Source organism: Biomphalaria glabrata, chromosome 18 (genome assembly GCF_947242115.1).
Source record: "Biomphalaria glabrata chromosome 18, xgBioGlab47.1, whole genome shotgun sequence".
NCBI lineage: Eukaryota > Metazoa > Mollusca > Gastropoda > Planorbidae > Biomphalaria > Biomphalaria glabrata.
Genome location: NC_074728.1, coordinates 20,746,629 through 20,768,788, shown reverse-complemented (window position 1 = coordinate 20,768,788; position 22,160 = coordinate 20,746,629). Strand labels below are relative to the sequence as shown.

Below are 22,160 nucleotides of genomic sequence, written 5' to 3'. Positions count from 1 at the left end.
CGATAAAGTGCTTGGCTTCCGAACCGAGGGGGTCCTGGGTTCGAATCCTGGGATTTTTAATTTCAGGATTTTTGGGCGCCCAGCTCTAATGGGTACCTTACATTAGTTGGGGAAAAGTAAAGGCGGTTGGTCATTGTGCTGTCATGTGGCCAGCACAATGACCAATCGCTTTTACTTTTCCCAGACTAAAGTCAGGTACCCATTAGAGCTGGGTGGACTCAGACGCACCCAAAGAACCCAAAATTAAAAATCAGTTTTCACCAGGATTCGAACCCAAGACCTTAGGTTCAGAAGCCTAGAGCTTCACTGCTCAGAGCTTGCACCTCATTAAATAAACAGAATCAAGAGTTATTTAACATGATTACATTTTGGTTATATTTATTATTGAGGAAGAAATATAGTGGGCGGATGTCTGTATAGTGTACACTTGATTCAATCCACACCATTCGGATGTCTGTCTGGTCATGTGTTAAGCACTTAGAATTATCATCACCAGTGTCCAGTGATTTATCCCTGCCCACTCTAATCCCCTGGGGTCCTGCAGTAAGTTTGGTCTGAGACATAATAATATTCATTTTTGAAGGTGTCATAAACCTATGGTGTAAACAGCATCTGAGTACAAACTTATGAATGATAACCAAATCTACCAGTACGGACTAAGTGTAAAAGCATACATTTTTTAATTAATAGCGACATACATTTATGACTTTACCTCTGGGACACACTCTGTTCACATAACAGCTGGACTTGCGCCATTCTATTGTTGGGCCATAACAGTAAGAAGAGGCTGTCCTAATGCAAAGCCTGAAAACAAAATTTAAAAACAATGACCATAACTCTTCATAATGAACTTTTCTTCAATTCATTTTAACTCCTTTTCTGATGTTTTTTTTATTTTTTTTATTTTACAATTCAACTATTTTAACTTACAAAATGTTTTGACAATTCTACTTTAATTCTCTAAAGCTATTTCAAGTTCATTTTTTTAAAGGACAAGATGGAGGAGTCCAAAAAATCTAAAATGACATCTGAACATTGAACACTGTGTTCAAAATCCCAAAGATACCTGCCCTTATAGTCCATGACAAATAAGACACAAACTGTGACAGCATTACTAAGGCTGCACGGCAATGTATTGCTTTTCTAAGCTTCCAAAGGAAAAGGCAGGAAAAATTCTTCCTGAGTGTTGGAAAAGACACTGCACTGTATTGAAAATAAAATGCACCATAAGAGATGTGGGTCATACTCATAGCACATCAAAAACAACCACTGCTGAATGTTTTCATCAAATTAGTCAGATTTTGTGACTGATGCTAGAAAATAGACCAGTAAAATAAAGGTCTTTATTAATATTGTTGAAGTTTATGGGAATGCAATAAATCCAGGAAAGTAGAATTACTAAAAATAATTTGATCAATGTTAATAATTAATAATTATCAATGCTTTTAGTTATACATTTTTTAAAAATTCAGACTTATTTATTTAGACCATATATGGCATACATAGAAATAGTACTTCATTGCAATCTAGAATTCTACTTCGTTTTCTCTGTAATAGGTAATATTAAATGTACACACTTTTCATGAGTGGATCTGGGGATTTATGCTTACCTTTTCCTGTGTTGACGAGTATTCTGGCAGTCTCTATCACACATCCAATGGGACCAGCTGCTAAACATACCAGGAGTGACTGAAAGAAATAGATCTTGATACAGATCATCAGGAAAAAAAAATAGTCTTATTTAAGGTCAAACTTTTAGTACTTGAATAACTTTGTATAAAGTTATGTAGCATATAGGGCTATTAACATAGACATGACCACGCCAAACAAACTGGATAGTATTAATTTCCTACACCGCAAAGAACGATCTACAATCTTCCAAATAAGAACAGCACGCTATTGTTCCTTGGCATAGACTGCGAAAGAGCCTACAGCTTAGCAGCAAAAAGTTGGCTAGAAGAATAAGAAGTTATGTAGGGTAGATATTTTATTTTACAAGTGTTGCAACATAATTTTTTTTAGATAAACTCCTGGGCCACATGTTAATTATGTATTTTTCATGTATGGTAAGCTATCTTTTATTCTTTATTTTATATCTTATCTATTCTGCGGTTGTTGCTTAAGGCAAGATGGTGAGGCCCAACACAGTACTTACTTGAAACATCATTGACTGTTGTAAACTTTACTTCAGTCTTTCTAGTTGTCACTATTGTCTTTGTAGCCTTGGTGGTTGAAGTGATTGTTGTCGATGAAGCTGTTGTTGTGGATGTTGTCGTCGCGACTAGAGTAGTTGGACTCCCTTCACTTGGAAGGATCTTGGTGGTGGGTTGTGGTGTGGTAACCTTGACTCTAGTTTCAGCAGTAGTCCTCATGGTGGTAGGAGATGTAGGCTTCATGGTAGTTACAACCTTAGGTTTGGTCATGGACGTTGTGCTTGGCTGAGTCGTTGAGGTGGTAGATGATGTTCTGGTTGTAGTTGATGTGGTAGTGGTTACATCAGCTTAGAAGGATTATAAAGAAAGTTTCATTAACTAAGATAATTTATTGACATTGAAAACATGACCATACACCTGAAAAAATAAATTAACTTTTTGTTAAACCAAACTAATCTTAAAAAAAATAAAATAAAGTACTTCTTTCAGGCATTGCTATCTATAGGACAGATGATGTAAAGGTTATCTTTTTCATTGGCTGACAGTTAACTAGGGTGTCCTGTGGCCAGCTCAACAACCAACCCCTTTACTTTCCCCAACTAATGTCAGGCATCAATTAGAGTTGGGTGAACTCGGGGGCGCACGAAAAACTCAAAATTAAAAATCCCAATCTTGACTGAGATTCGAATCAGGGACTCTAATTCAGAAGAAAAGCGCTTTACCACTCGGCCACCAAGCCTCCCAAAAACTAATCTTTCTTATGTAAAAAAAAATAAAATAAAACTGAAAATTAATCAGTGAAATTTGTTTCTCATTTATAATTGTTGAGTAAAAAAAAAAACTCCACTATTTTGATAAGTAAGCAATTCTGATGTAAATAGGTTATCAGGCCAAAAGTAAAAAATTTTAAAGTTCATCACAGTGAGTGGCTGCTTTTTCAATGGTGAGTCAATGGCAGAAATCATCTTATTTTACTTCAGGGTTTCTAACAAGAGTATCAAATTCTTTTACTTGAGCTTACCTTTAAAGTCGTTCAGATCCTCATCAATTTCTCCATCATAATCATCATCTCAAGAATAAAAGAAAAAGTGAAGGCATAACAAATGTATTCACAGTTTATTAAATAATTTAGAGCACAAATAATGAAGAACTTTTTGTTTTAGAAAACGTAATTCAAACTCTCTTATACCAAGATTTCTTTTGACTTGTAATTAATAAATTAACTTAAAAGCTACAAAATACAATGTACTCTCCATCTGGTTCAAGACAAGCAAATGCTTAGATTTACTTCTAAATGGTAAAAGTTCTGCTCTTACAGTAAACAATAAGAAAAAAAATCCTTCTAAAAAAAAAAAACATTGTTTCAGAATTTTTAAAAGCACCAAATTAATTTATCTTTAAGTGTACAAAATCATTTTTTTAAATCAGATATTGTACAAAATCTACCACCCTCAGCAGCTGCAGGTATACCAACATTTGCATGCATACTTAGTGTTACCTATGCCATTTTTCAGTTCTTCATCCACCCTTTCATCACAGTCATTGTCTATAAGATCTCCTGGATAGGAACTTGTTAATGTAGTCTCACATTTCTGTCAAAACAGATACTGTTTACATTATATTTATCTCCTATCTGTACTAGTTTAGATAATAATGGTAATTATATCTCATCTCATTCCTGCTTTTGGTCTAATCTTTTAACAAACTTAACTAAAAGATGAGTCAATGAAAAAAAAAAAAGAAGACAAGAATATGAACTTGTAATTAATTTGTGCATGTAAATTGTTTGAAAAAAGTTAATTGGTGTTCTTCTTCTTCTTCATTCTCATTTTTTATGTTGGAGTGTTCAGATGACTAGACCAATACATGAGATGAACTGCGCAGTGGTTTCCAAATCAGGGAGCTCTCCATATAGTTTTCTTTCTATTGGGGTGTTTTGGGGCCAGTGTCTTAAACTGGCCTCTTGGTAAAGAGAGCAGTTTTGGAGGACGTGGTCGGCATTCTCTGGTGATACTCCACATGGACAGATTTCACATGTGTTGTCGCATTCTGTTGTGTCCGGTCCTGAGTCGAAAGATTAGACGTTGATCTTGTCGGGATAGCTTATAGTAAGCACCATCTTTCTTGTGATTTGGATGAGAGCTCGTCCATTTCTCATTTATTTTATTTACGATTAATTTCTTCATTTCTTCTAGATAGAGTTCAGAGTTTAATTGTAATTGGTGTTTATACATGACATTTATCCTCGGAGACCATACCCTTGCATTGCAATTATATGAGAACAAAAAAGAGGAAAGCATAAATATGTTCCAAGCTGTACAACAGGGACCTGTACCATCATTCACAATTTAAGAACTGAAGACACCATGAAGAAAGAGGCTAAGGCCTAACAAGAGACCAATCTTAATGGAGACCAATGCACCAAAGGGGTGAAGGAGGGCATAAGTCTACAAATGCATGACACATGGATATCATGTTAATCAATGGCCTTAGAATAAGGTAGACTAAAATGAAAAGATTATTCTGTTTCATGATCACTAAAGCTGGAAGGAAGCTTAATTTACCTGATTGATTGGAGAAGAAATGTAACCAGCTGGGTACATGTAAGATGTGCCGGTTGAATATCCATATAAATAACAGCCAAAGTTGGCATTACTTGTGTAAAGATTATACACTAAATCCTGATTTACTTTGTACTGGCTGAACTTCCAACCATTGGTTCCTGGTATGTCCAACCAGTTTACTCTATTCAGAAAATCAAAAACAATATCAATGGGTTAGTACAAAGCAATGAATCCTTTTTAAATCAAGAGTCTGACAAAAATTTGATAGGAATTTCTATATCTCCATGGCAATCTTTAAGTTGTGAAGAAACAGTAAAAATTGGTTATAAGCTTACATTAATACCTGCTTTGTAATGGAAAGCCATTCAGAATCAGTTGACCCAGATTTTTGCTTTCGACCATCATCGCAACGAAATTTTGTGTCTGCATAATTAAAGGAGATCTGAAAAAAGAAATTATAAGCTTCTAAAATATTCTAAATTTTTTTTCATTGCAGTGATAAGTTTACTGCTATTTATAACAAACTGAAAATAAACTATCTGTCCATGTACTCTAGCAGTCAACTGTCAAAAATGAAACCTCTAATTGTTGAGGAGCTATCCATGACTCTGACATACAGGTGCTGTAGCTGAATGGTAAAGCACTTGGCTTCATAACCAGTTTCCTGGGTTTGAATCCTGAAAGACTAGAATTTTGTATTTCAGGATCTTTAGGTGCCTCTGAGCCAACCAACTCTAATGGGTACCTGACATTAGTCTGGGAAAAGTGAAGGTGGTTGGTTGTTGTGCTGGCCACATGACATGTTGGCCTACTCCCATTAACCACTAGCCACAGAAACAAATGACCTTTACATCATCTGCCCTATATAGATCTTAAAGTTTAGATAATAAAATGCAATAGAAGCATTTTAAAGCTTTCACAAAGGTAGATAATCTAAACAAAGGTATTTTTTATTAAATCATTATCTTGGGGAGAGGGGGGGAATGAAAGCCAAATAATTACAATTATTGTAACTTGCCTCCATATGTAAATGTGGTAGAGGAGACTTGTAGGGACAATCTGGCACAAGCTAGGATCACCTGGCTCTCCATAAACCTTGAGTGGGCTCTTGCAAGCCGAGCGGGACACATACACCAGTTGTATCCCTTTTGTGCTGGTCACCCTACCTAAGCCTATATCCCTCTGAAACAATGTAACAAAAAAAAAATAATACACACAAACTTGCTTGTCATCAAGATGTGACATTATGTGTATAATGAAATACTTGTAACCAAGCTATAGAATGGTCTGGGTTTGTGTGCCCTGGAGCTACACTTAGCACATAACAAACATAACTATTATACATGAACTGGAGTCTGATTTCAGCTGACAAAATAATGTTTATTTAATGAGAATAATATATGCTGCAACTTTAAGAATTCAGTTACAAATCACTGGTTAAATAAGAAATGGCATGATATCCTTCATAGTAGTTACATAAACTTAATCCAAATGTTGAAACACAGTTACAGAAGAAAACGCCAGAGAAGAAAAGCAAGGCAAACGACACTAGCTCCAGCTGGTATAACCTGCCCAGTGTGCGGCTGAACATTCCAGGCTCACGAAGGTCTCACCAGCCACATGAGAAGGCATAAAACCCCAGTGCAAAGCCCTCAGCCCCCTGGATGACAAAGTGGTCATCATCGAACCATGATGGACGAACTATATATATATATATATCTCACACTAAGTACAACTATAATAATACATCATGTCCGCATCACAGCGGGTAACAATGCAACTCTTAATAATACGTGTACCAAAGTACCAGAGACGACTGCCTAAATTTTAGTTTAGCAATTCTTACTTCCACTTTCTGCTCAGAGATTTTCTCATGCTTGAAACTTCTTGATCAAAGGTGAACAAATAACATCAATGTCAAAGGAGACTGTGACAATGACCCACAAAACAATCCTGTCATTTAAGTCCAAAAATACTTTGCCCAACTGCATTTCTTTATGAAACATTAGTTCAGTCCTCACTCTCCCGTTAGTAACATGGGAGGGGAGGGAAAGAGGTTGATTATGCTCTCACCTGCACAAATCCTCATACTTGTTCCATTTATGTTATAAAGAAACTACACTAATCCCACAATTATTTATTGTCTTCTTGATTAGACAGAAATGTCCTAAATAGCTGACAAGGGTTTGTTTCACTCTTCTTCAAAGGGTGGGTGTTACGAGACAAGACTCTTTGAAATAATAATACACTCTCAGGTTATTACTCTATAAATACTTTAATATTACAACCAAGTTATGTAACTACTAACATTTCATTTCTCTTCCTGTCAACTTCTCCCGGCTTTCCCTTTTAAACATCCCTTCCATTCATTACACAAATTCAAACCTTTATACACCATGCTGCGCTACGACCGTAACAGTGGGTATCATTTTTTTTTTTACATTTTGCAATATTGACCTAGCTAAACGCAAGAAAAAAGACTACATTTATTTCTCTCTAAAAAAAATGGCATCTACTTACAGAAACCCAGTCACCTTCCTTCTCAATAGATATGACCTCTCCAGCATTGAATCTGTTAGCATGCAGGGTCACCTGGGTGAGAGCCTTGCCAGCCAGGATGATGTAATAGCCAGCAGTCTGAAGACCATCCATATAGAATGTCATAAAGTCTTTACCAAATGTCTCAAAAGGCATTAACATTTCTGGCATTAAGGAAGAAATACATATAAAAACACGTTAATCTAGGTAAATAAACAGAAGTAACTCAAGTGTAAACTAATGGAGAATAATATATTCTTTAAAAGGATGTAAAAAAAAAGGTAAAAGGATGGGAGCTATTAAAAAATAGAAATGATAAGAAGCGTCTCTCTCCCCTTTAACAACATCACTAAATAATTTAATTAATACTAATAATTTAATTTATAGAGAGCTGTTAACAAACAAGATGTAGACTCATGGCACTGAGGTAGACTAGATAGATCACAGATTTAATCCTTTTATAGGACAAAATGTGGAAAAATATGGGCCTATCTAGATCTAAATAAGATAGAAAGTTCTAGATTAGAATGAAATGAAGTTAACTTGAATTTTGTTTGACTGAGTAATGTGTAGAAAAGATGTGATGGGTTATAAAAATGTTAGATACTTTTTATTGACAGCTTAAGCTCATGTTAGAAAAAGATCTAGGTAAGTCTACTGCAAGTCTACAGCCGACAAAAAAAAAAGGGTGGGGGGGATGTACAAGTCCTCCATTTGGAAATGTTTTCAGTCAGTTTTTACAATGCGTTAATGTGTAGTTCATCTACTGTGTAGTTCATCTCTATGTAGTTCATCTACTGTGTAGTTCATCTCTGTGTAGTTCATCTACTGTGTAGTTCATCTACTGTGTAGTTCATCTCTGTGTAGTTCATCTACTGTGTAGTTCATCTCTGTGTAGTTCATCTACTGTGTAGTTCATCAACTGTGTAGTTCATCTACTGTGTAGTTCATCTACTGAGTAGTTAATCTACTGTGTAGTTCATCTACTGTGCAGTTCATCTACTGTGTAGTTCATCTAATGTGTAGTTCATCTACTGTGTAGTTCATCTACTGAGTAGTTAATCTACTGTGTAGTTCATCTACTGTGCAGTTCATCTACTGTGTAGTTCATCTACTGTGTAGTTCATCTACTGAGTAGTTCATCTCTGTGTAGTTCATCTCTGTGCAGTTCATCTACTGTGTAGTTCATCTACTGTGTAGTTCATCTACTGTGTAGTTCATCTACTGTGTAGTTCATCTCTGTGCAGTTCATCTACTGTGTAGTTCATCTCTGTGTAGTTCATCTACTGTGTAGTTCATCTACTGTGTAGTTCATCTACTGTGTAGTTCATCTACTGAGTAGTTTATCTCTGTTTAGTTCATCTACTATGTAGTTCATCTCTGTGTAGTTCATCTACTGAGTAGTTCATCTCTGTGTAGTTCATCTCTGTGCAGTTCATCTCTGTGCAGTTCATCTACTGTGTAGTTCATCTCTATGTAGTTCATCTACTGTGTAGTTCATCTACTTAGTAGTTCATCTACTTAGTAGTTCATCTACTTTGTAGTTCATCTACTGTGCAGTTCATCTCTGTGTAGTTCATCTACTGTGCAGTTCATCTCTGTGTAGTTCATCTCTGTGTAGTTCATCTACTGTGTAGTTCATCTACTGAGTAGTTCATCTCTGTGTAGTTCATCTACTGAGTAGTTCATCTCTGTGCAGTTCATCCCTGTGCAGTTCATCAACTGTGTAGTTCATCTACTGTGCAGTTGATCTACTGTGCAGTTGATCTACTGTGTAGTTCATCTACTGTGTAGTTCATCTACTGAGTAGTTCATCTACTGTGTAGTTCATCTACTGAGTAGTTCATCTCTGTGTAGTTCATCTACTGAGTAGTTCATCTCTGTGTAGTTCATCTACTGTGTAGTTCATCTACTGTGTAGTTCATCTACTGAGTAGTTCATCTCTGTGTAGTTCATCTACTGAGTAGTTCATCTCTGTGTAGTTCATCTACTGTGTAGTTCATCTACTGTGTAGTTCATCTCTGTGTAGTTTATCAACTGTGTAGTTCATCTACTGAGTAGTTCATCTCTGTGTAGTTCATCTACTGTGTAGTTCATCTACTGTGTAGTTCATCTACTGTGTAGTTCATCTCTGTGTAGTTCATCAACTGTGTAGTTCATCTACTGAGTAGTTCATCTCTGTGTAGTTCATCTACTGTGCAGTTCATCTACTGTGTAGTTCATCTACTGTGTAGTTCATCTACTGTGTAGTTCATCTACTAAATCTAAATCTGGATTTTTTGTATCTAGATTTTAGATTTCAACTCTAACTAGAACCAGATCTAAATCTAATTGCATGATTTATCAATCCATTAAATTACATTTTTCTTGAATGTGTAATATGTTTCAGTAGGTAGATATATATACTAATACTAAATATGCATTCTAGACCTCAAGATCTATAACTTGAGTATAAATAATAAACTGTAAGTTCCTAATATATATATATATATATATATATATATATATATATAATATATAAATATATACTATCTTATCTACTATCTAATAGGCAAATCCTCTATTAATATAAAATGTTTTACATGTTTCGGATGTTCCTTCAGAGTTGAAGACAATTTACTTCCTAGTCGAAACCTCCTGCAGGACAACAGGGAATGGGAGCAGGCAGGGTTTGAACCCAGGACGACAGGACCATCGATAAATCCGAATGACAATCCAGCGCGTGAACTGCACGACAAAGCAGCCATTCTACTAGATCTAAATCTACATAATGTATTTTTTTTTAGATCTAGAACTGTCTAATCTGAGAATCTCCTCTACAAATCTAGGTCTAAAATAAGATGTGGAATCAGTTTCAAATAGACTATAATTTTGAACTATGAGATACTAGATTTTAAATATAGATCTATATAGATCTAAATTTTGATTAGTGGTAGATGCAGGGGCCAACTGGCTAGATGGGCATTTGGGCCAATGCTCGGTGGGCCGGTACCCATATAAGTTGGGCATATGGGCTAGTAGGGTCATCTACAGGGCCTCATTAATGCCACTATGGCACATGTTAAATGTTTTATTATTATTTAGATCTATAATATTCTCATATAAAAGTGGAGCTCTGAGCGTCATGTTAAAAAAAATTGTGTACAGTCACAGACTCTACATTGTAGGTCCTAATACTAGATCTATTACATAACGATTTTGAGGAAATTGCAGGCCCATCGTAGTAATCGTACAATATATTCAGTATTACTATTATAGAATATATCATTATTAGGCCGAAGTGCACTGTATAGCCTAGAAATGCCTAGGCCGATTTTCAATTTGGCACCCAGCAGACCAGTCCTCCCATGCATAGAAAATGTCATAGATGATAGATCTATTATTCTATAACTACTCTAGATCTAGATATAATCCATTCTAGAATATATTAATATTATATAGATCTAGACATAGAATTAAAATAAATAGTATATGTAGCCTAATCTGTCTTTCATCTAGATCTAGCCAGGAATTTGAACCCTAGTCGCCAGAATGTTGTGGCCGTGAGAGGTTTGTGCTTGAATGTAATAATATTTAAATTTGAAGGAGTATCCTAAAATATCTGTTTAGAGTAGGCCTATTATTAGTGTTTTTACTAGATATAGACTACCTCTGCTAGGAATGGCCAGAGAATATCTGGCTTTTTATTTCAATTTTTTTTTATATATTTTTTTATGTAGACTATTATAAGCCAATTTATTTAGGTACACTTTATTTCATTATTTTTAGTAATTTTCAATTTTCCTTTATTTTAAAGTAAAATTGAACTCAAGTTCCACTTAATTCAAGTTACTACACGTTCCAATAATCAATATAGATTGTTATGGGCACAAATTTATTGTTGCAAATTTAAAAGAAAGCTGCATTCATAAACGTATTTTTTAACATATTGATTTTAATAAAATGTTGATTTCATCATAAATAGACATAATAGTTACATGTTCAAATAAAAGTTAATAATAATAACTAACAATTTGTAAAAAAAAGTTCCCCCTTACAGACCTTGCGATCTATAGGGCAGATGATATAAAGGTTATCTGTTTCTATGGCCGACGGTTAACGAGGATGTCTTGTGGCCAGCATAACGACCAACCACCTTAACCAGGATTTGGTTACGTGGATAGCCACCACGACCCAATAATGATTAAACTTTTCTAAATGTAACATTATCATTAATTTTGAAGTATAAAACTATTATTTGTAAGTGCCGTGTTCCTTCAACTTTGATGGTAAAGTACATAACGTCTTGATATCAGGTACGATATTGGTAAGCGAAATTAGAATATCTAGCGTCCATCTTTGTTACAATTTAGTAAGAAAATCCTGCTCTGCATAAGCGGTCTGATTAGGTTATATGAGTATATAGTAACATGACTACATTATAGTTTGTTTTGAAATATTGTGGTATTCTTCAGATAAACTCGATAACTTAATGGCTTAGGCCTAATTGTTGATTTTTGTATAGGTCTATTTGTTTAAAATTAGATCTAGAATCTAGATCAGCTGTAACTTCATTATAGTGATAGGTTATTACAGCCTATATGTTTTCCGACTGTAGAGAGGATCTAATGAAATAAATTTTATTTTCACTTCTTGATATCGGGTACGATATTGGTAAGCGAAATTAGAATATCTAGCGTCAATCTTTGTTACAATTTAGTAAGAAAATATAGCTCTGCATAAGCGGTCTGATTAGGTTATATGAGTATATAGTAACATGACTACATTATAGTTTGTTTTGAAATATTGTGGTATTCTTCAGATAAACTCGATATTAATGGCTTAGGCCTAATAGTTGATTTTTGTATAGGCCTATTTGTTTAAAATTAGATCTAGATTCTAGATCAGCTCTAACTTCATTATAGTGATAGGTTATTACAGCCTATATGTTTTTCCGTTATCGAGAAGATCTAATGAAATACATTTTATTTTCACTTCTGCATTGACTTTTATTAGTATATTACTCTAACAGTTGGTGGAACACCTTTTCAGGCCTCACGGAACTCTAGTTGTCTGCAGTATAAATTTAAGAAAATACAAAAACAAAATTTAACTAAAATACTCTGAAAGACACAAAGATAAAGGCGAATTCCTCGTCCCATATGCTAGGACAAATTTGTACAAATACTCCTTCTTCCCTAGTGCTATTAGAGCATGGAATGGGTTGCCTGAGCTAGCCAGGAAAACCAGTGACTTGGCAGAATTTAAGTCATTGGTTAATATGCATGACTAAATGCATGACGCGTAGGACGTAATCATCTTCTTTTTTAAAGTAACGTCTGTATTATATAAGATAAGATAAGAAACCTTGCAATAGTGCTAGTGGAAATTTTAATAAGCAATCAACCTACTCTCTATCTTCCTAGCTGTCACCGTATTCTTTCTTCCTTTCATATTAATTATTATTATTATTATTATAGCTTTTATATAGCGCTACTTTCATGCTTATAGCATGCTCAGAGCGCTTTGGTCCAATCTCATTTGTGGACCAGTGGGTGGGGGGGGGTATCTAGGAGTTGGTTTTCCGTGCTGCCTTTAGGCGCTCAGTAAACACTTGCCCCATTTTTTTGTTTTGTTTTGTTTCAATCTCTGCCTCATCCTTTTTTTTTTGTTGTTGTTTTTGCTAAAATTTCAACATCACCTTCACCTATCCCTTAGTCTGTTGGACCGTTGGGGCACCATACAGGAACTGTCAACGGTATTTCTCCATTCTTTTCAATCCTTTGCCTTGGATAGAATTTTATTCACTGACAGCCAGTCATACATTAATAAAATGGAAACAAAACAAATATGGAATAGTAACTAGGCCAATATAAAAATGTCAATGTCTTTGATTCAGAGGATTAAGGATGAGTGCAGTGTTTCACACAACTACGCAAAACCAGTTGCGACCTATATATTTTCCCGCATTTCATGCAGACGAAGCCATCGTCCGCCGGCGGTCTAATATACGTTTTCTTTCCTTCTTCTGCGCCTGTCTTTCATAAGGGTCTAAGTTACTTTCTCTATCCCAGTGGGCGCGAAATGGCACCAGCGTTTATCTTTATAGCGCTTACGCCGACCTCCTTTTAAACTCGTTAAAAATGACCGCTTCCGACATGCGGTAGTCTCCTATGCGGGATAAGTGTCCGACCCAGTGCAACTTTCAAATGGTATTAAGAAACTTGGCCAATATAAAATTGATAATAACTAACTAGCTATGTAATATAAAAAAAAAGGCCAATCTGGCTTCATACTCCATATAATACTATTATTTTTATAAAAACATGTATTGTTATAGTGAAGTGGAAAGGCGTGCCTAAATGCCGAGTGTGTCCTTAGATCGGTATATGACTATTGAGGAAAACTTACCCACAGCAATGTCGTATGTTCCCTCAATGTCGTAATAAGATTTCATTTTAGATCCACAATGTCTAGTCATCGTGTAACTTCGGCAGTTGCCGGAAATAAATCCAAATCGTTTTCTCCCTACAATTGTCGTACCTTCAGCGGAAAGATTGATAGAAAGTGAAAGAAATATAGGTCTAGAAACACGAATTCGGAAGTGGAATAGCTGGTATTATTTTTGTGTGCTCCGTCTGTCTGTCCGTCCGTCCGTCCTGTTTAAATCTCAAAAACTAGAAAAGCTATTGAAAATCTGATATCATTATATTTTAGATCTTTCAAAGTTTTGATGAAACGGCTACGTTTTTTTTTGTCTTTTCTGAGAGCGAAATGTTTAGTTTTCAAAATTAATTATGCAAGCAGTTTTTTTTCCATAAAAATACACCTTTTTTTTTAAACTATTCAGTATTAATTAATAGTAGAAAAGAAATTGAGTTGTGGAAATGTTTCAGTTTATTAAGATCATCTTTTCCCGGGCGTGCTACCCTGCCTCATAGTGGCGCCCGGGTGGAAACGATCGTAGGAGGAAACGATTAGACTAAAGGGTAGCAAAACAAGACTCTCGTGGGGGTGCCTAAGGGGGTGCGAGAACATCCTCATTGCACTGCGCGAAGTTGTAAAAAAAGCTCCCACAACCTTGTCACAATCCAGGCGCCGTTCCTCAAGGGGCCGTTACATAAATGGCGTGTCCCGCACGGTTAGCCTGGTATAGAAAAGGAAAATGACGGGGGTCTTTGTGTACGCGCGCGGTCTCTTGCCGCGAGTCTGACCCACCCGCCAGACAGAACAGTGTACACTGTTCTCATTCAGGCCGGTGAGAGGGAGCTCTTGTTCACTTATGCTGGCCTAGAGTTCCAAGAGCCGAAGGCTCAACTTTACTTAACATTTTAAGAAGAAGAAGATAATCCTTATAAAACATTTTTATTGTTACTAATCGATTCGCAAACATAAATAAGCAAAATATTTTTAAAAATCCCTTTTCTATGGGAATAGCCCTACACTTATAAGTGTGTATCCTTTTCCTTATTCAAGATCAAACAAAGTAAGAGAAGTTTCGCAGGGCTTAATATCTAAGCCACACGAGCATGTCAGGTGCTGGACTTAGTTGTCAGAGGCTATTTGAGACGCATACCATTAGGAGTATTTTATAGACAATGGGAGCTTAACCCCATTGACACCCCCTGGCCATGACAACCTTTGAAACTTGTAACAGGTGAAGGGGTGAAGGCGGATACCTGGCGCCACAAAACCGGGAGCTTCGGGCAGATGGAGCTCGTCAGCCTAGTAAGGCAGTTCATCTAGGAGAGGGGTACTCTGACTTTAAACCCCCGCTGCCTTGCGGTACTGAGGCTTCAGGAGACAACCTCGAGGAGAAATCAGGAGTGAAGCCCCTTAGGCGTTGGGAGTATCAGCTATGAAATTCCCTCCGGCAGCTTCTGCAACTGAGTTGGTGCCAAATGTAATGCGATGCGTTCCTTTGGATCTCATCAGCAAGGTCGAGAGAGGGATCATGACGCATGGGCCACCCATGACCCCTTTATCCAAGGCCCAGGAATGCGCCCCGGAGAGGAAACTCTGGTGCTGCTGCAAAGCGGCTAAAACACCAAAACCAGTGACTCATTTGGGCGCATCCTTTGCCTTTCGAGACAAAAGGAGCCATATATCAAACAAAATAATTACTTTCCGCTAATGGACTAATTGGTTAATGTTTAAATTGATTTATGTTTGGTTAGGTGCAGTAAATATTCGTTTAAAGTTTCAACTTAATCCGAGAATGTGTGTGGAAGAAATAACGTGTCTACGTGTTCTGGTGGGATCAAGGCCAACATATTTAGCAATATCTGTGAATGCTTGAAGGTATTATTTCCCTTGTTGATTCCAAATAAAAAATAATTATCAGTAATTAATTAATTAACTGGTTAATTTTTTAAAATTAATTTCTGACCTGTCTATACCAATGAATAATTGTGCAAAGCTTCAGCTTGATCCAAGAATTGATGTGGGAGAAATAACGTGTAAACATTTTTTTTCCAGACAGACAGACAGATTGAGTTGTTATAAGCTTTGTAAAAAGAAAATTTCTTTGAGAAAATTAGTTTCCTCTCTCATTTTCTCCTACCTTTCTCTATCTCATTTTTTTTTCTCTCCTATGTTAATCTTTCTTCTCCCTCTCTCTCTCTTTCTCTCTGTTGATTTTTTTATTCGTCAACCTTATGAAATAACTCGTTTCATTTTGAGGTGTCTAGACACCGTGAACGGTTGTTCAGTCTCCCGCATTCAAACTCCCCCCATCCCCGTATAATTTGCTTTACATTGAGTTTGAACCGTTCCTCACCTGTAATAGATCCTAGTTTTACATGTAAGTTACAGGTGCTCCATACATATGATTGGTAACTGCAACAATCATTTGTAACGAAAATTCAATAATAAAACAGAGTTTTACTTTTAAACAGATGTATTATGTATGAATATTATCACTCACCACTAGCCTATAAAAACGAAGGTTATCACTCCCCACTAGTCTATAAAAATGTTAATACAGATACAGCACGGTATAATTGTGACAAAGTCCTAAGCGCATACCAAACTGCTAAGCAACAGACCAAACCAAATAAATCTAATAACTGTTATTTTTTATCAGGGGACAGTAAGTCCTGTCAATAGAGGGTGGGCCATATTTCACTATCGTATGGCATGAGTAATTTGGTCCAATTATTGTCTTGTCTACATTTGCCCTGAGTTTTTTGCATGCCTAATTTTGGCCTATTACTGTCTTGTTTGTATTTCACTGTATTTGCTATAAACTACTAAACGCTTTGATTTGTCTATTATATTTGTTGTCGGGCGTTCTTTTTGTCTCTTCTCGAGGAAAAAGTTCCCCTTTCAGGGCAGATGGTGTAAAGGTCATCCGTTTCTGTGGCCCGCGGTTAACGAGGTTGCCATGTGGCCAGCACAACGACCAACCGCCTTTACTTTTCCCCAAATAATGTCAGGTACCCATGGTTGGACGCAGAGGCGCCCTAAAGATCCAGAAAATAAAACTCCTAGTCTTCACCCTGGACCCCGATTGACTCCATTAGTTGTTAATGTTTTTAAGATCTAAAGATCATATGATGGGGACATAAAAAGATTGTTGGGAATGCAGACCCACGGGATACATTCAGCTTGACAAGTTTCAATAAACTAATTAAATTTACTCAAGTTTTAAACCAAGAAAAACCAATACATACTCACGATAGCAGAGTGACATCCCAGTGGAAATCGTGCCTGTAATACTGGTCGAAATACACTTGGAAACTATCCTTCTTCTCGGCTTTTAATGTAAAACTTATTGTGTTGGGTCCATCATTGGTTACAGCGACCATGGCTATAAAATACCTTACGAGAGTAAACACAGTTTAGATTTTACTCATTTATAATTACAAATAGGGCCTGATAGCTGGGTGGTAAAGGGAATTATTTCCAAACAGATGAGTCTGGGGTTCGAATGTCGGCGAAGGCTGAGATTTTCAGCTTTGGGACTTTTAAGACCCAACTCTAATGGGTACTCGAGTTAAGGCTATAGGCCGTTGTGATGACCAAATGACACCCTCGTTACCATTGTACCACATAAAAAAGATGACCTTTAAGTCATGTGCTCAATAGATCGCATGATCTGAAAGGGTTACCCCCCTCGTTCAGTTTAGTTTAGTTTAAATTTACTTTGCTTACTTTGCTTACTTAAGGATTCGCCTAAATTTGATGATAAGCTCTACTAAACATGGGTGGCTGCGTTGGACTGTCGTTCGGTCGTCTCGATGGCCTCGGGTTCATACCCTGGCGGCTGCCTTCCTGCGGGAGATTTGGACTATTACGTATATTATCTTACACTACGAAGGAACGTACGAACCATGTGAAACATTACTCGGCATTTAGTAAATTGTTTAATGTCTTGACCACGTTTCGGGAGTTCCTTCAAATAAGAAGAAAGAGTTCCTAATCGTAGCATACATGCATGACGGCAGGTAAAGGAGGGCAGTGTTTTTTTTTTATAACGGTTGTTGACTTTTTGCACCAAACTGCTGCTAAACAACTAAATCGCTGTGTGCGTATTAGATTTTAACTTGCAAAAAACTTGAAATCACTTGAACAATGTCATTGTGAACTATACTCATGGGCGGACTGGCTATATGGGCATTTGGGCGAATGCCCGGTGGGCCGGTACTCAAAGGTGCCTAAAGGGCCTCATGAATGCCACTATGGCACGCATTAAATTGTTAAAGGTTTTATAATATTCTCATATAAAAGGGGCTATAAAATATATATATTTTAAAAACATCTTTTACAGACTACAGTGTAATACTAAGTTAATCTAACACATTTTCAAAGATAATGTAATAGCCTATATCCGTAGACAGTACTATTAGTAGGCTTCATCATATTAGGGCCTACATACATGACGATGAAAAAGCAACGTAAGGCCCAAATTTCTTATAAAGATATAGTTCATACATACAGTTATCAATACATTATAAAAAAAATAACACAATACTTTTGACAACCGATAGTCCTATAGTTGGAGCTTCATCATATGATATACAATTTATGAGCTGTACTGTACAGAAATGCCTGGGCCGATTTTGACATCCAGTCCGCCCCTGACTATACTAATTATAACTATTATCACAATATGGACAAATTTAACTTGAGATGAAATGAAATCAATGTAGTAGACTTTTGTAATAATATAAATTGGTATCTTTAACAAAATCTAACTCACTACAAAAACACGTCTTTTCACTCTGGCGTTCTGGAGTCGTCTCGCCTACCCATGACAGATTATGGCAATGCCGCATAACTTGCATCATTCACATTGCATAGCCACCAACCAATCGTTAACTTCTCACCATCACCATAGAAACACACACACGCGCGCGCACATTCCATAACAAGTGCGCAGCGGTAAAACTCGGGACTAAGGCATATCCCAAGATCAGGCAGTCTTCCCATTGTAGGAGGCATGGATAATAAGGCTCGATTTTTTTATCAGAAAATGTTTTGAAGTAAACGAATGATGTTTTGTGCTGCACGTAACAAAGCACTTAATTAATAAAAACACATTTTTTTGTGTGTTTAAGAAATCAGCAAACATTATCACGTCTGACAGACACAAGCAGACGTTTCAATGAATGTGTATTTACCCAAGCGTGACGGCGTAGTACCTTCTCCCCCATCCGTCCACTGGCATTGCCCGGAATACAGCCGTGGATTCCATGTAATCAAATAGGACCACGGCCAACGCAAAGTCCTGGCTGGCCACTAGTATGAAGGTGTGCTGAATTCCAATGTTGGTTCTGTGTCTATTTTACAGACAAAAAAATCTTTTATATATTATTATTATTATTATGTTATTATTATCATTATTATTATTGTGTTAGAAACTATCACATATTCTCTGGTTCTGCCATGGTCGAGTTTCGTTTAAGAGAAACAAAATTCATTGTAGTCCTTTTATCACTATCCCACTGTGGCATTATCTGGTGATGTGGCAGGTCAGCAGCAGTACCGCCCTCTGACAGGCGACGAGAATGTTCCTAGGAATGTTAAGGTTCTTGAAAGTATATGTAAGGTCAGTTGTTATTATCCCCTCGGTTGATATAACAATGGGGTATATAGTAGATCTAGATAACTTCCATAAACGCTTAAGCTCCAAGCCTAGGTTACCATATTTTCATTGTTTTCCCATTTCAGTTTTTTTTTCAATTTATTATTATTATCATTATTATTATTATAATTTTTATTATTATAGAAATGAACTAATTGTAACTCTCTGAAACTGCCAGGAAAACACAATTCATCGTAGTCCCGTTATTAGTGTCCACTGAGAAATTTTCGGGTGATGTATAATAGCAACAGGGTATATTGTTATTTTAGACGTTAACAGTCGTTTCATGTCCAAGCTTAGGTTATTATATTATTAGTATTCAAAGTTTGTACCAGACAGACACTGTGAGTTAGCTATTCATCAGTGTATACATTTGTTCATAAGTCTAGGCTAATCAAATAGCGTCTATTTTTATATCTATCTAATCAATCACTCTTTGTTTCAAGTTACCTACTGGTATATTTTTGGTATTGTCACCAAAAGCGCTGGCACGGACCGGTTCAATTCTACTAACATTTCAAGCGGCACGTGTTGGTTGCTACTGTTGTACCATGCTGTTTTGATAGATATCTGGGGAAAAAAAGCAACACTAATACCACAATCATGGTTATCCACCTTATTTGATAGCTGTGGAAGAGATAGCTTGGTGGTCATTTCAAGGTGAACTGCATCAAAAAATGTTTTTATAATGACCAAAAAATGTGTAAAAACATTTAGATTACCAGGTTTCAAGAACTAATAAATAAATTCGCCACCACCACCCCTATTTTGGTCGACAGCTTTGCAGTTCTTTGGAAACCTAAGTGAAATTTTGAAAAGCTTACCGAAATAACCCAAATTGTTTTTTTAAAGTTTACGCATATTTTCAATAAAATATTCCGTGGAACTACAAAGGTATAGAAGTGCATAAAATTACAAAATATTTTTATTGGAAATTGCATATATATTATTGAGACTCAACAGTTTTAATATTCATACTAATCTGTATAACGGTTTGGACCTTGTCCTTCTACTTGTTACATGTGTAGGCTCTGTTCTGTTGTAGTTTAAGTGCATCTAATACAGCCATTCAAGAAACCCAGACATCTCCAGAGAAATCTGTCGAAGTCCGACAGCCATCAACAGCTACAAGGGAAAGTTGAATCACAGTCGAGTCTGTCCGTAATTACGAAGTTATCCCTTCCGAAGTTCCAACACCAAATGAGCAATAATAACTTCAGTAGACCGAATCCCGCTAAGCCGTGAGGTCACTAAATGTCGCGTTCAACTATGTGGGTCACTTACAATCCAAATGTCCAACTATACTAAGTGTTTGAGTTTGAAGCTGCATACGTGTTTGTGTGTTTGCGTCTGAAGTTTCAGAAGTATTTACATTTGATTTTACAGAACTAACAAGATCCTCGAAAAAAAGAATCACCCTTTGTGTCAGGATTTTGTGATTTAACCATCACAAAAGAGATACAAGACACTGATAGCAAAGACAAACAGACACAAACACTATTTTGTTCCCCTGGCAATCAAATCATTAAATAAGAACAATCTGATATAAACTTTGTCACATGTAAATTATGAGTGAGTCTGGTGTGAATGTACATTTTGGTTTCTTATAGTTATAATGTTTTTTGTTTGGTGTAATGCACAAATTGTAAGACAAATTTCCATACGGACAATAACGATTATTATTATTATTGTTATTGTTAATAATGATAATAATAATGTCACCCGCATGCCAGATGGTAGAATCCCGAAAGATATCTTATATGCTGAGCTTGTGGAAGGAGTCAGACCCAAGGGCCGCCCAAGACTAATATATAGAGATGTCTGCAAGCGAGACATGAGAGCCACAGGCATCAGCGAAAGTATGTGGGAAAACATAGCCAAAGACCGGAGTGCATGGAGACAGACTATGCATGCTGGGACAACCCTTGCTGAGAACAAAAGAATTGAAGCGGCCTTAATCGAGAGGGAAAAAAAAGAAAGCTGCCCTGTCTGCTAGCCCTAAATCAGAGGCATACACATGTACGAATTGTGGCAAAGTCTGCCGTTCTAGAATTGGCTTGATTAGCCACACCAGATTCTGCCCCGTCTCAAGATTAAGCCAAAACCAGTGACTCATTTGGGCGCATCCATTGCCTTTCGAGACAAAAGGAGCCATATTATTATTATATTATTGTTAATAATGAAACAGAAGTGTTTACATTTGATTTTACAGAACTAAATGCTAATAATGAAACATAATTGTTTGGTTGTGCCTGAAGGCACGGATGTGTCAGTCGCGGCTTAATTCACTTAATAGTTCTGATCTTAACAAGTTATGGTCTGAAAGTACAGATGATACTGTGTCCATTGACATGTACTAACTTACTACTAAGCCTTAACATACTTGAAGCTTCATGTGTCTTGACATCAGCATAAAAAAGAGTTCCGGCGTGATGTGCGGCCATGGCAAGTAGTGATGCGTCATACGTGGACAGCTGACCAGAAACATCTTCCCAAACAGTGTGCTTACAGCTATAAATGCAAACGCAAGAAATAGACTTTAATAATTTTTTTTTATTTTACATAGCACACCTTGTTTAGTCGCTAGGCGAGTATGGACCATCTCATTAACACAAGAACAATCTATAACTACGTAAATATATATTAGTACATTTTAGATATACTGAGTCACTACGTTGGTCACTAAATTTATATGTAATTGGCTGGATTTAAAGGTGGAAGTAATGGTAAAGTAATCATTTCAGACATTGCAATCTATGGGGCAGAAGATGTAAAGGTCATCTATTTATTTGGCCAACGGATAACGAGGGTGTCATATGGCCACTAGTGGCCAGCACC

General features: G+C 36.5%; 1 protein-coding gene across 3 annotated transcripts in view; it reads right to left on the bottom strand.

Moving 5' to 3' along the window:
• Nucleotides 1-22,160, bottom strand: part of LOC106054021 (uncharacterized) — a 37,607-nt gene that overhangs the window by 14,092 nt on the left and 1,355 nt on the right. The window contains exons 2-16 of one of the 3 annotated variants that reach the window (XM_056016583.1): nucleotides 21,706-21,833; nucleotides 19,777-19,892; nucleotides 18,859-19,017; nucleotides 16,913-17,056; nucleotides 16,014-16,072; nucleotides 13,646-13,777; nucleotides 7,238-7,419; nucleotides 5,736-5,899; nucleotides 5,061-5,159; nucleotides 4,718-4,898; nucleotides 3,652-3,745; nucleotides 3,175-3,222; nucleotides 2,156-2,500; nucleotides 1,611-1,689; nucleotides 713-804 (exon numbers count right to left, since the gene is read on the bottom strand). In XM_056016583.1, the coding sequence (XP_055872558.1) occupies nucleotides 713-804; nucleotides 1,611-1,689; nucleotides 2,156-2,500; nucleotides 3,175-3,222; nucleotides 3,652-3,745; nucleotides 4,718-4,898; nucleotides 5,061-5,159; nucleotides 5,736-5,899; nucleotides 7,238-7,419; nucleotides 13,646-13,777; nucleotides 16,014-16,072; nucleotides 16,913-17,056; nucleotides 18,859-19,017; nucleotides 19,777-19,892; nucleotides 21,706-21,833 (2,022 nt within the window). Of the gene's footprint in view, nucleotides 1-712; nucleotides 805-1,610; nucleotides 1,690-2,155; nucleotides 2,501-3,174; nucleotides 3,223-3,651; nucleotides 3,746-4,717; nucleotides 4,899-5,060; nucleotides 5,160-5,735; nucleotides 5,900-7,237; nucleotides 7,420-9,837; nucleotides 10,079-13,645; nucleotides 13,778-16,013; nucleotides 16,073-16,908; nucleotides 17,057-18,858; nucleotides 19,018-19,776; nucleotides 19,893-21,705; nucleotides 21,834-22,160 lie in introns of those variants that run through there. The other 2 variants (XM_056016584.1, XM_056016585.1) reach the window with 2 other exon arrangements.